This window comes from Myxocyprinus asiaticus, chromosome 1 (genome assembly GCF_019703515.2).
Source record: "Myxocyprinus asiaticus isolate MX2 ecotype Aquarium Trade chromosome 1, UBuf_Myxa_2, whole genome shotgun sequence".
Lineage (NCBI taxonomy): Eukaryota > Metazoa > Chordata > Actinopteri > Cypriniformes > Catostomidae > Myxocyprinus > Myxocyprinus asiaticus.
The window spans coordinates 65,497,839-65,509,940 of record NC_059344.1 but is presented as its reverse complement, the minus strand read 5'-3'; the positions used below and the strand labels follow the sequence as shown (position 1 = coordinate 65,509,940).

At 36.4% G+C, this 12,102-nt stretch overlaps 1 protein-coding gene across 1 annotated transcript in view; it reads left to right on the top strand.

The window, feature by feature from the left end:
• LOC127428879 (low-density lipoprotein receptor-related protein 4-like) overlaps positions 1 to 12,102 on the top strand; it is a 136,306-nt gene that overhangs the window by 105,023 nt on the left and 19,181 nt on the right. Inside the window, exons 16-24 of the mRNA XM_051677579.1 lie at positions 1,317 to 1,442; positions 2,468 to 2,676; positions 2,763 to 2,844; positions 6,140 to 6,245; positions 6,324 to 6,525; positions 6,685 to 6,874; positions 8,311 to 8,442; positions 10,488 to 10,628; positions 10,704 to 10,790. Coding sequence (XP_051533539.1) covers positions 1,317 to 1,442; positions 2,468 to 2,676; positions 2,763 to 2,844; positions 6,140 to 6,245; positions 6,324 to 6,525; positions 6,685 to 6,874; positions 8,311 to 8,442; positions 10,488 to 10,628; positions 10,704 to 10,790 — 1,275 coding nt within the window. The remainder of the gene's footprint in view (positions 1 to 1,316; positions 1,443 to 2,467; positions 2,677 to 2,762; positions 2,845 to 6,139; positions 6,246 to 6,323; positions 6,526 to 6,684; positions 6,875 to 8,310; positions 8,443 to 10,487; positions 10,629 to 10,703; positions 10,791 to 12,102) is intronic.

The window sequence follows — 12,102 nt, the reverse complement described above, 5'->3', positions numbered from 1 at the left end:
GCATGTATGTACAGTGTGTGTGTGTGTGTGTGTGTGTGTGTGTGTGTGTATATATATATATATATATATATATATATATATATATATATATATATATATATATATATATATATATATATAATAGCTTAAATGTAAATTTTTTTTTAAATAATTTCCATTACTGATTATTTTATTTTTTTTATAACTCTTTGCAAAATAGGGCTGTTATTGACACAGATTCCCCGATTCCGGTTCAATTCATGTGGGTATATTTCACTTATGTCCCTTTTGCTCACATAAAAATTAAATTATCTCCCAGCTAATGCTGTTAGTTATACAGAGGACCTTTTAACTAGGTACACTAGGAAAATATTAATATTACTAATTATATTTGATTTACTTTTTCATCATTTTGCTCACATTTTGTCTTTTAAAAAAATGAACAAATACATGTATTCAATCAATAAATAAGATATTATATTTTATATATTATTTCTGTTACATATTTATTGGTAAATTGCAGAATTTGTACTATTTACAAGTATTTACATTGATTTGTTGAACGCGCTAAAACTGGTACTGTCTCTTTAACAAAAAAGTTACAGCTTTTCTGTAAACAGCATCTGTAAATGAGCGCATGTTAACTAAAGAGGACTCGAATGCCCTTACCTCATCTGTGCAATGCATGATTAAAATAAAATGTTTTTGTAGTTGTTTTTGATCAACAACTGACTGTAAAGAACAGAAATGGTTTTAAAAGAGACAGTATTCAATGACAAATGGGTTGCGTGGATCTCGTCTTGGACACACATTACACGGAGCAACTTTTACACTCAACATGCTGTGAGAGGATCTTGCTGCTGAACACTTCATGACTAAACTACACAACTGCTGATGATTGAAATGTAAACATTTAGCAGCCAGTTGCCCAATATATTCACTTTAGTCGCATAGCACGAATTTGGTTGCAAAAGCGAGTTAATTTCCTCTTATTGTAGTAGAGGGTTTCGCATTGAGCGGAAGATTGATCTTGGGATTTAAGAATCGATATCGAGATCGTTCAAATGAAGATCACGATGCATCGGAAAAACAATATTTTTACCCACCCCTATTGCAAAACCACTGTTTTTTGTTTTTGGTCAAGTAACTTTATCTTGTAAATTTATCTAAAGGATGTTTACATATTTTTTTTTTACAGGAAAACAAGAGAAAAAAAAACTGATTAAAATATGTTTCACTAAACAAGTTCAAATTATAATCAAAATCATATTCATTTTAAAAGCATTATTAATCATGTGTGAAATGTTGATAGAAATCTCTTCTCTTGTTGTTTGTAGGTGGGAGAAATCGCTGTGGTAACAATAATGGGGGCTGCAGTCATCTGTGTCTCCCCAGCAATAAGACATATACCTGCACATGTCCTACAGGCTTCAAGATGGTGGACCACTATAACTGTGCCCCGAGTGAGTACTGTCACAATAACTCATTTATGAAATATTTTCAGTTTTTGTAACACGGGGTCTGCTAGTAATTTTAGAATATCTTCAAATATCCTGAGATATAATTTCTGAATGAATGTCATTGTCACTTCATTAACACACATGCATCTGTCTCATCAATAATCTCACAAGTGAATAAAACCATTTGTTAGCATCGCCAAATCAACGTTTAACAGTAGAGGCACTTCTGGATATCTTTTAATTTAGATGACAAAACCACTTAGAAATTGCCCTTAGAAATGTTAGAAAATTGCCCTTAGAAAGGTTCATAATAATCAAATAATCACAGCCATGAACGTGATTTGCTACTTGCTATTGCTAGTCAGTGACAGATGTTATTAGGTGGAGGGACTTCCTCATTCTAGAGTGTGTTTGATTGGACAAAAATGTGTATACGCCTGCAAGTCCAAGATGATATCAACTATTTTGGTCCGTTTTCCTGTAAGAGAGAGACTGTAAATTTTAAATGTGTATACTGTATCTGCTAGACTCTTTCCTTAGATGATCATAGCTTTAAACATTGTGTTTTAAAATTGATTTCCATCATGTAATATTGAAAGTATGGGTCTGGGACAAGGCTAAAACAGTCAAATCTGTACATAAAAAGCATTTTAAAAGTAATAAAAATAAATGATAAAGGCTTGATAAAAAGTTTCAGATTCTGTTTTAATGAGACCTTCATATAATAAAAGGAAAAAAGTTGAAATGTCCGTTTTGATGAAAATCAAACCCTGGGACATAAAAGTGCCCGAAGTTGAAGAAACACCCATAGATAACCTCAAAGCTAATAGACATGAACTAAAAGTCACAAAACTCAGATTATAATTTCATTGTATTCTTTAAATAAGAATGTTATTTCATAATTCATGCTAAATTTGTCATTTTGAGTTTAAAATGAGCAAACGTCTGACTGAATAACTTGAGTTTGAGCTTGTTGATACTGATGATCCTGATGAAGAACTGACAGGAGACCTTTGGTCTTTGATCAGGTCTTGACAAGTTCCTGCTTTTTGCCCGAAGGACGGACATCCGTCGAATCAGCTTCGACACCGAGGACCAGTTGGATGATGTCATTCCACTGGCCGATGTTCGAAACGCAGTGGCCTTGGACTGGGATTCCAGTGAGCGATACATATACTGGACTGATGTCACCACCGACTCCATTAACAGAGCGAAATGGGATGGTACCAAACAGGAGGTTTGTGGGAATGAAAAGCTCATTTGATGTGGCTGTACTGTATTTCCATGGAATTTAACAGAAGATGTTTTGTTTTTTTGTCTCAGGTTGTGGTGGACACCAGTTTGGAAAGTCCTGCAGGCCTCGCTATTGATTGGCTCACACACAAACTCTACTGGACTGATGCAGGTAAGAACTGCAGTAATACGTTTACTTCTAATTGATCTCCTACAATGATTGCATCTTTCAATTCCCAAAAATCTGATTGAAACCATTACTAGTCTTGCTATGGCACCTTTCAGTTTTCATTATTCGCTTCCATTAAAGGAATAGTTCACCCAAAAAAATACAATTTTAAACTGTAAACCCGAAGTTGACTCTACTCAATTGAATTGAGTAATAGCGTCTCCAAAACTTGTGTAATTAAGTTCACTGAACTTGGTGATCATATAGAATGAACATAACTACTGAAGTTAACTAAACGCAAGTAGACTTAACTCAGATTTGCTATTTAGATGTTGTTTCTACTTAATACTTTTAGTTGAATTGACTCAAATTTAGATCATAAAATAACAGCTCAAATAAAGAAGATTATAACTGATTCTTGGTCAATCTTTAAATAAACTGATTTCTTTACTGAAATGCATACATGCACAATGTGAACTGAAATAGTGTTGACCAAAGAGGACACAGATCACCCTAATGGTGACATCACACAAAACAACTATTTGCAATAAAACAGCGTGAATGATACTATAAAAGAGCTAAAACCTCTATGATTTCTTAAAAACAAGTATTTAAATGCCCCTATAAGTTCCCTTTGATTTCAGTGAAATGGGTAATCGCCAAAGCCTCAATTTTGTACTCAATCATTTGAATTATTAACACTGTCATTGTTATATCTTTTAAGAAAAATAAGTTCAAAGGAACATAGATATTTGAGTTATGAGCATAAAACCTTACAATTACATTTCAAGTAATGTTTAATTAAGATATCTTGATTTTTACAGTAATGACAACATTAGGGTTTACAGTTTAGTATTGTAACAGCTAATCAATAAAATTGAGAATAATCGATAATGAAAATAATCGGCAAGTAATTTCATTATCAATTAGTCGGGTGTTTGCGGCATGCACAGAGGAACTCTGACAGTGATGTCACTTTACATTAGTGAAAAATACGTTTGCATAATAAAACTTGTCTGAAAAAAGTTGAAACGGCAAAAACTCGACCCAAGTTGTCCAAAGATCACTTCCACAGTATGTTTTTTCCTTCCAGTGCATAACTCAGTTTTGTTTTCTATATTTTATACTGGCTAAATGTTATGAATTCAAAATCAGGTGCATATTACCATTTCTGCAAAACTGTTCGTCTTATAACAAGCGAGTTGCTGTTAAACTTAAAGCATAAAGCAAGCGAGCATGCATGCTTCCACATCAGTCAATCGCAACAGAGAAAAGGGGGCACAATCATTTTGTTTCCAATGGAAATCTGTGGTCAAAGATGGTACTGCAACGAGCATTGAGACACTTTGGGGCAGAAATTAATCTGCCCATAAACGTAGAGCCAAAGCAGAAGTAACTTTAGTGTAAGTGCGCACCAGCAGAGTGACAGATTGCGAACATGGCGAGTGCTATAGATGAACGTGTGTGTAACAGCGTGTTGTTTCTATTGCAAATACAACACATATTTGCAATCAAACAACTTGGTTCTGACAAGCCAGACATAAAAATGGTGTGACAATCAAAAGACAAGGTTTGGTGATAAGCCATTGTATGTATTGTTTGATGAAAAATTGTATGTCAAAAAGCCTTGGCTCTCTGTTGCGCTGAACTGAATAAAATGTTGATGTATACAGTAGCATAGGTTTATGTGATTTGAAACATTTCTACTGCGAACCTATTTACAACTTTAAACTTACTGTGATTTAAAGCATTATTATTATTATTAAGCATGTATTTTATTTATTTTTAGTTCTGTGAAAATGTGTCAATTGCACATAGTTCTATTTATGTATGTATATAGATATTTCGCCATAGCTTTCTCTTCAACAACACAACATATTAAAACAACATTTGATTTAGATTTTGATCTTCAACAAGTCAATATTCCAAGGTAAAGTGTTCTTATTTAAACTATTAGAATCAACCTTATGTTCTAAGAGGTCCACCTTGTAGAGGAATAATGCAAGGACACCACATATTGTGTCATCATGTTTGTGTTTGATGAATGAGTTGAACCAGTTGAATAATGTAAAAAAAAAAAAAAAAACGTGCTATGAGCAAGATCTGCCCCACCTATATCTGTGGTCACGAGCTGCTACTGCTTGTACCTATAGTGGATTTTGGATCTGTTTAAACAGGCTATCTGCTAAATGGTAAAAATGGTAAGTGTCTGCACACTGATTTATTGCTTCAAAAATTATTTATTGTCTTACACTCGCTTGCAACATTTTTAGACCGTTAGGTCTTCGTCAGGCAAAATAATAATATAAATAATAATAAAAAAAAAGGACTGTAGAAAGTGACAACAACAACTTGTGCATTTCTGTGACTGAGGTAAAAAATAGTCTAAGAAAACAGTGCGCACACACCCTTAGGGAATCTCGAAACTGCAGCAATGCGTCATCTGCTAACGCAGCGTCGATGTGACCGATTTGAAAGGGAACCAATCCTGGAATACTGAGTTTGTCCAGGGGTTTCAGCACTGTGTTTATCAATTCCCATTCACTTGGCAGACATTGTTTTATCAAAGTTTATAAAGGTGGCATGCATGAACGACTGGTATAAAATACTCAGTCATGAAGATTAGTCAACATGTTACAGTAACTGTACTGGAAAAGCTAAAATGATAAACAATGTGATCGGTAAACACACATGGAGTCTAATGTTTGATTCATTAAAGCATGAAAACCAATATGAGCTTCAACAACCCTACCTGAAAACATATCCAAGCATTACAGCAGGTAAACAACTTCACCAAACAGTGATAAACAGTTATAAATCCATTAGGAGAATGATTTTACGGCACTGTTGAACAGCGGTTGCACTTGATTCCCGCTTCCTCGACACTCACGCGAGTCGCGACACAGCCGGAACTTCTGTCTGAGCGTATGAACATAATGTTCACGCAAGGACGAGTGACGAATGCCTGTGACTTCGCGCCGACAGCTCTAAATAAAAATCGTTATTGTAGGCTTACTGTAGTGAATTGTGATAAGACAAAGACAAGGATTTGAACATGGATTTTTTTTATGTACTCAATAATGAACCTTTATTAATTGTAACCCCAAAAAATAATTCGTAGTGTAGATTTAAGAATAGATTTTAAAGGTGAAGTCATTTTATACCTCTAACGCCACTAAACGGAATTGACAAAATAATGATTGCTTTTCTCGAACACTTGCTTTGTTCAAATGTACACACTTCATCTTTAACTAAAGTGAGAAACAGATTAAAAGTTGATTTTACATAACTTTCTTAGGCACGGATCGAATTGAAGTTTCAAACACTGATGGAAGCATGCGCACGGTTCTCATCTGGGAGAATCTCGACCGTCCCCGAGACATTGTTGTTGATCCGATCGGAGGGTAGGTCACATAGAGTTATAGCCAGTACATCAGGAGAACATTGCAGTAGTATACAGATTCTGTTTTGTCCCGTCATAGATACATGTACTGGACAGATTGGGGTGCAAATCCAAAGATTGAGCGAGCTGGAATGGATGCATCCAACCGTACGGTTATCATCTCGACTAACTTGACCTGGCCCAATGGATTAGCAATCGACTACCAGACCGAGAGACTGTACTGGGCTGATGCCAGCGTCAAGACCATTGAGTATGGCAACTTTGATGGATCTGGCAGACAGGTAGACCATTGCATATCTGCATTTATTATCCAAATTCCAAAATAAACACTTTTTTTTTTTTTTTAATGTAGAAGTGTAGAAAAAGTATGTTTTTTACTCTTGTAATTTGCAGTTTGTTGTTTCTCAGACAAGAACTTTCTTCTCCCTTCTCTAATGAAGGTATTGATTGGCAGTCAGTTGCCTCATCCGTTTGGTTTGACGCTTCATGAAGACAGAATATACTGGACAGACTGGCAGTCCAAGAGCATTCAGAATGCAGACAAACTCACTGGTCTAGACCGGAGAACACTGGCTGAGAACCTGGAGAACCTCATGGATATTCACATGTTCCACCATCACAGAACTACAGGTATAAATACCAGAACAAAATCTCAGTTAACCCTTTTCACATTTTCTGGGTTTAAATGTGGAAGTAAACTAAAGCGGGTTAAACATCAATAGCAGTGAATGGGATATTATGACAACTATCACATGTGCGTTCCCATATGCTCCAACAGCAAAGTAAAAAATTGACTATTATGTTTCCATGACTTTCCAAAAAAGAGAAAAAAATAAAGAGCAGTGGATTACGGCAGTCAGAAAAAGTTTCTTTGTCAGCACTCTGTATTTGAAACCCTGTAACATCAGTGCTTAGTTTTGTTTTTTGTTTTGTTTTTTATACCAGGGTAATATAGCAAATTATAGAGATATAAATGCACATTAATTTAGTTTTATTATTTTTCATTTAATTGCATATATTTTTTTATTTCATTTTTATTTATTATAATTAAATTATAACGTTAAATGTACATAAATTAAATATACTGTAAAAAGTTTGCAAGTTCATAGTCTTGTTTTTATATTTTTTTGTTTTATTTTTTTTATTATTAATTTCAGGGTAATATAGCAAATTATAGAGATATAAATGTAAATTAAATATTTTATTATTTGTTGTATTTATTTAATTTTATATTAATATTTAAATAAATTATAACATGTACATAAAATAAAATATAAAAAGTTTACAAGATTGACGCTGCTAAATAAAGCAGAAACAAGTTGTGAAACGGGCTGTGAAAAGGTCCATTTATTATCTTAATAATATTGTTATGCATATGCCAGCAGCAGCAGTTTAAAATATTTCAGGGTAAGGGATTTTTAAGGGCTGAACTAATTAATCACAATCTCATGGTTTTTTTGCGGTAACAATTAATGCCAAATTTAGTACTTGTTGTATTTTGCCTTTAAATATATATTTTTTCATTTAGAAATCTGCCTCTAAATATATATATTTTTTAATGTCTAAATGGGTAAATGTAACTGTATTCAGTACATTAAACCATGTGTTAGGGGCCGTTCAGAGCGAGCAAAGTTTTGTGTTAGAAAAACGCATTTGTCTCAAGACAGCGTTTTTAATGTCTTCAGCATAAGATGCTGAAAAAACTGGTCAACAGATGTCTGTTTAGAGTGTGTTGTTTACATTGAAAAACTATTAAAAAAATATGGTATATGGACTCTCACACATTTGAATTCATCTCAATGTTAACTTTGGCAGCTTGGAATTTTTTGCAACTGAAATCCACACTCATGATTGGCAGATCAGTGTTTGTAGAGGAGTGTGTGTGTGTGTGTGTGTGTGTGTTTGGTCAGACAGCAGATGAAGGCCACTGTAAGCTGATCTTCAGTCTCTCGTCTCATTCTTGTATTATGATGTACTGAAACTCCCAGTGGCCTGATACACGTCTGATATGATAGCCGTATATTCCCTTCCTCTCTTAACTCTCTCAATCTTTGCTTTGTCTAAAGTCCAGACGCCGTGTTCGGTGAATAATGGGGGTTGTAGTCATCTCTGCCTGCTGGCCCCTGCTCCGAAAGCCTCGAGCTGTGCGTGTCCAACCGGCATCAACCTGCGGGCGGACGGCAAGACTTGCACTCACGGTAATATGGCGCAGGAGTCTTCAGTGACACTTCCAAGAGATTCAAACATTCATAACTTACACTGAATCACTGTGTGATTCATTTTAAAAACTGAGGTAAAAAAAAAACACTAATTTTTTTAACTATATTATTTTATGATAAATGATATGCCGTTCTAATAGAACCAATCCAGTGTCGGGTTCTGGCCTGTGGTCCACTGATTGATGAACTATAGCTTAAGTTCACGTTATCGTATGTCACTCTGTACCTGCCACTCTCTGTCCATCTCAGATATCTAAGAGACCAGCATTAACTCCTCATTCAGCTGCCATAACTCAAGCATTCATTTGAAATATAATAAAGTGGCCTCGGGTATTCTTTATGGTCGAGATTGCAGGTGGCACTTCTGCCCGTGGTGCTTGTTGAGAAGGCTAGGGTTCGGCTTTTGAAATGTGAGCCTCATTTTGAGTTGCCGTAGGGGGTTAGAGGTCCCCGTAGTGATGTGTCAGGGGTGATGATGTCATGAAGTATGTCTAAAGGTTCATTCAGTTAGCTTTTCTAACTGAATAATATATAATATATTGTTTTATATAAAAACTAAAATGTTGTGTGTATAAAATGTTATACGATGCTGATTGCTGAAGAATTATTGATTTTTTTTGAGTACTGGAACAAAATAAATGGTATAGAATTTAAAATAAGTTAATTAAATGTGCTGTAAGCGATTTATTTTTCATGTAAAGGTATGTAAAAAAAAAATGTCCCTGCTCCCTGAAAGATATTAATGAAATACCGTAAAATATCTCGCCGGACTCTGACAGCACTAGACTCTGTAAACTGCAAACAAAGATGTGTTCGCAGGCCGCCGTCTCTGATGCTTTCTGCTTGTTAATCATTTTGTGCGTTCTCACAATGTTGTAGTTGAAGCGGAACATTGAGGCTTAATGCCATCTTCAGATTCATAGGATTTGTCAGTTGAAGGCGCTATTGTGCTACTGGTGTATTTTGCAGCCATGGGAACACACAATGCTGCTCTTCTGCCGTTATCTTTGGAGGGCGGGGTTTTGTACAGAGGGGGCGTGGCTAATTCAACAGCTCAGTCTTGTGAAAATTCCAGAATGCTAAAATCACTTACAGCAGTGGTTCTCAGCCAAGGGGTCGGGACCCACTAGGGGGCCTCAGCACACTTCCAGGGGGGCCTCAAGATCTCTTATTATTATTATTTTATATTTTGGGAGGATTTTCTCCCCAATTTGGAATGCTCAATTCCCAATGCGCTCTCCAAGTCCTCGTGGTGGCATAGTGACTCGCCTCAATCCGGGTGGTGGAGGACGAATCTCAGTTGCCTCCACGTCTGAGGCTGTCAATCCACGCATCTTATCACGTGGCTTGTTGAGTGCGTTACTGCAGTAACCTAGCGCGTGTGGAGGCTTCATGCTATTCTCTGCGGCATCCTCATGGTCGCAAATAGTTGTTTTCGCTCTCAGTTGTGCTAAGTTGTGCGTCGGTCGTGGAGAGTAGCATGAGCCTCCACATGCTGTGAGTCTCCATGGTGTCATGCACAGCAAGCCACATGATAAGATGCACGGATTGATGGTCTCAGAAGCGGAGGCAACTGAGACTTGTCCTCCGCCACCTGGATTGAGGTGAGTAACCATGCCACCACGAGGACCTACTAAGTAGTGGGAATTGGGCATTCCAAAATTGGGGAGGTAAAAAAAAAAAAAAAAATTATTATGAATATTGCAAAATCTAGCATCAAACTTTGACGAAGAATGAACTGAGATTTGAATTGTGATTTTCTGTTTAAATGTCCCACACGTTAGACAGAAAATCATCCGGGGTTGACAAAATAACCATTTTTTTTTTTCTGGCAACACTAGCTGTGAACAATGAGTGATAATATAATGTAATAATTTTGATAAAGAGGAAATCAAATTTGAGTTAAAAACATTCTACTGATTATTTCTGATTAATTCCAAACTGTAAGTGTTGCTGTTTCAAAACTAAAATCAGGAGGAGTTGTGGCATTTGTATTTTAATTAACAGAAATCCTCTCATTACAGGAATGAACAGCTTCCTCATCTTTGCACGGCGGACGGACATCCGAATGATTTCTCTGGATATCCCGTACTTCGCTGATGTGGTACTGGCAGTCAGTGTTTCGATGAAGAACACCATCGCCATCGGAGTGGATGCCACAGAAGGTTTGTGGAAAATTCACGATGCATGTATGATGTTAATTTTTGTAGCTTTTTTATGAGTGATCTTATGCTCTGCAGGTAAAGTGTACTGGTCAGACAGCACATTAAAGAAGATCAGCAGAGCCAATGTCAACGGTACTGGACATGAGGACATCATCTCAACTGGTAAGAGATCACATCAGAAACTACAGGACTGCATTTACACAGTCAACCAATTCTGACAGATCGGATCTTGTTATATACAGTATATACAACAAAAATATAGATCAGTATGCATGAAAATTCAGAGTGAAGTTAAAGGAGTAGTTCACCCAAAAATGATAATTCTCTCATCGTTCACCCACTCTTGTCGTCTCAAACTCATATGACTTTCTTTCTTCCGCAGAACACAAACGAAGAAATTTAATGGAGATATGATGTCTGTTTGTCCATACATTGCAAGTGAATGGGGACCATATTTTCAAGCTCTAAAAAGGATATAAAGGCAGAATAAAGTGGTTTAAATGTGCTGTAAGCGATTTTTGCCATTTGAATCATGCCGTTGAATCAGCCACGCCCCCTCTCTCCAAAACACCTCACATCAAAAGACACCATTGTCAAAAAAGCGTCATCCCAGGGTTATCAAACACAACAGTAGCTAAATGGTAACAGTTATGAAAAATATGGCATAAAAATGGCATTAAGCCTCAAAATTTTGCTGCAATTACAACACTATGTGAATGTGAATAATGATTGACAGGCAGAAATCGTGAGAGACCGTGGCCTGCAGACACATTTTTGTTTGCTGTTTACAGAGTCTAGAGCTGTCATAGAGACCGGGGAAATATTTTAGGACACTTTTTGCTTTAATATGTTTCAGAGACTAGGAAAAGTTTTTGCATAACTTTCCATGAAAAAATCGCTTACAGCACGTTTAATCCATGTCTTCTGAGGCGATCCAATGGGTTTTGGGTGAAACGGACAAAAAAACAACTCATTTTTACTATAAATCTTGACATCTCCTTGGTGATCATGATTTCAAACTTGATTACACTTCCTAGGAGAAGAGCCTGTCTGCGTCCTGCAAGACTACTACAAGACACGCCCACTACAAGTTACGTCCCCATCAAAATGCTTAAGTCTTGCAATACTTGCATGTTACATTCAATCACTGTTTGTTGTGTTTATTTGGAGTCCCACAGAAATCTCTACACCTATCCCTATAACTAACCCTAAACCTAACCCTAAAGCCCTAAGCATACTTTGGCCAGATGCGAATGCTGAGTGTCCACCTACAGGACGTACAGCCCGATTTTTCTAACCGCTTGTCTCTGAATGCACCGAATGTGCATGCATCTGGAATTATTTACACTAATTAGTGGGTCCACAAGGTGAAAACACTCACCATTGATCCGTTGCTTTCACAAAGAAGCGCTAGAAGATGTAATTGCTGGTAAACAACAGTAAAATTTGAAATAACAGTGGATGTGCACGTCGA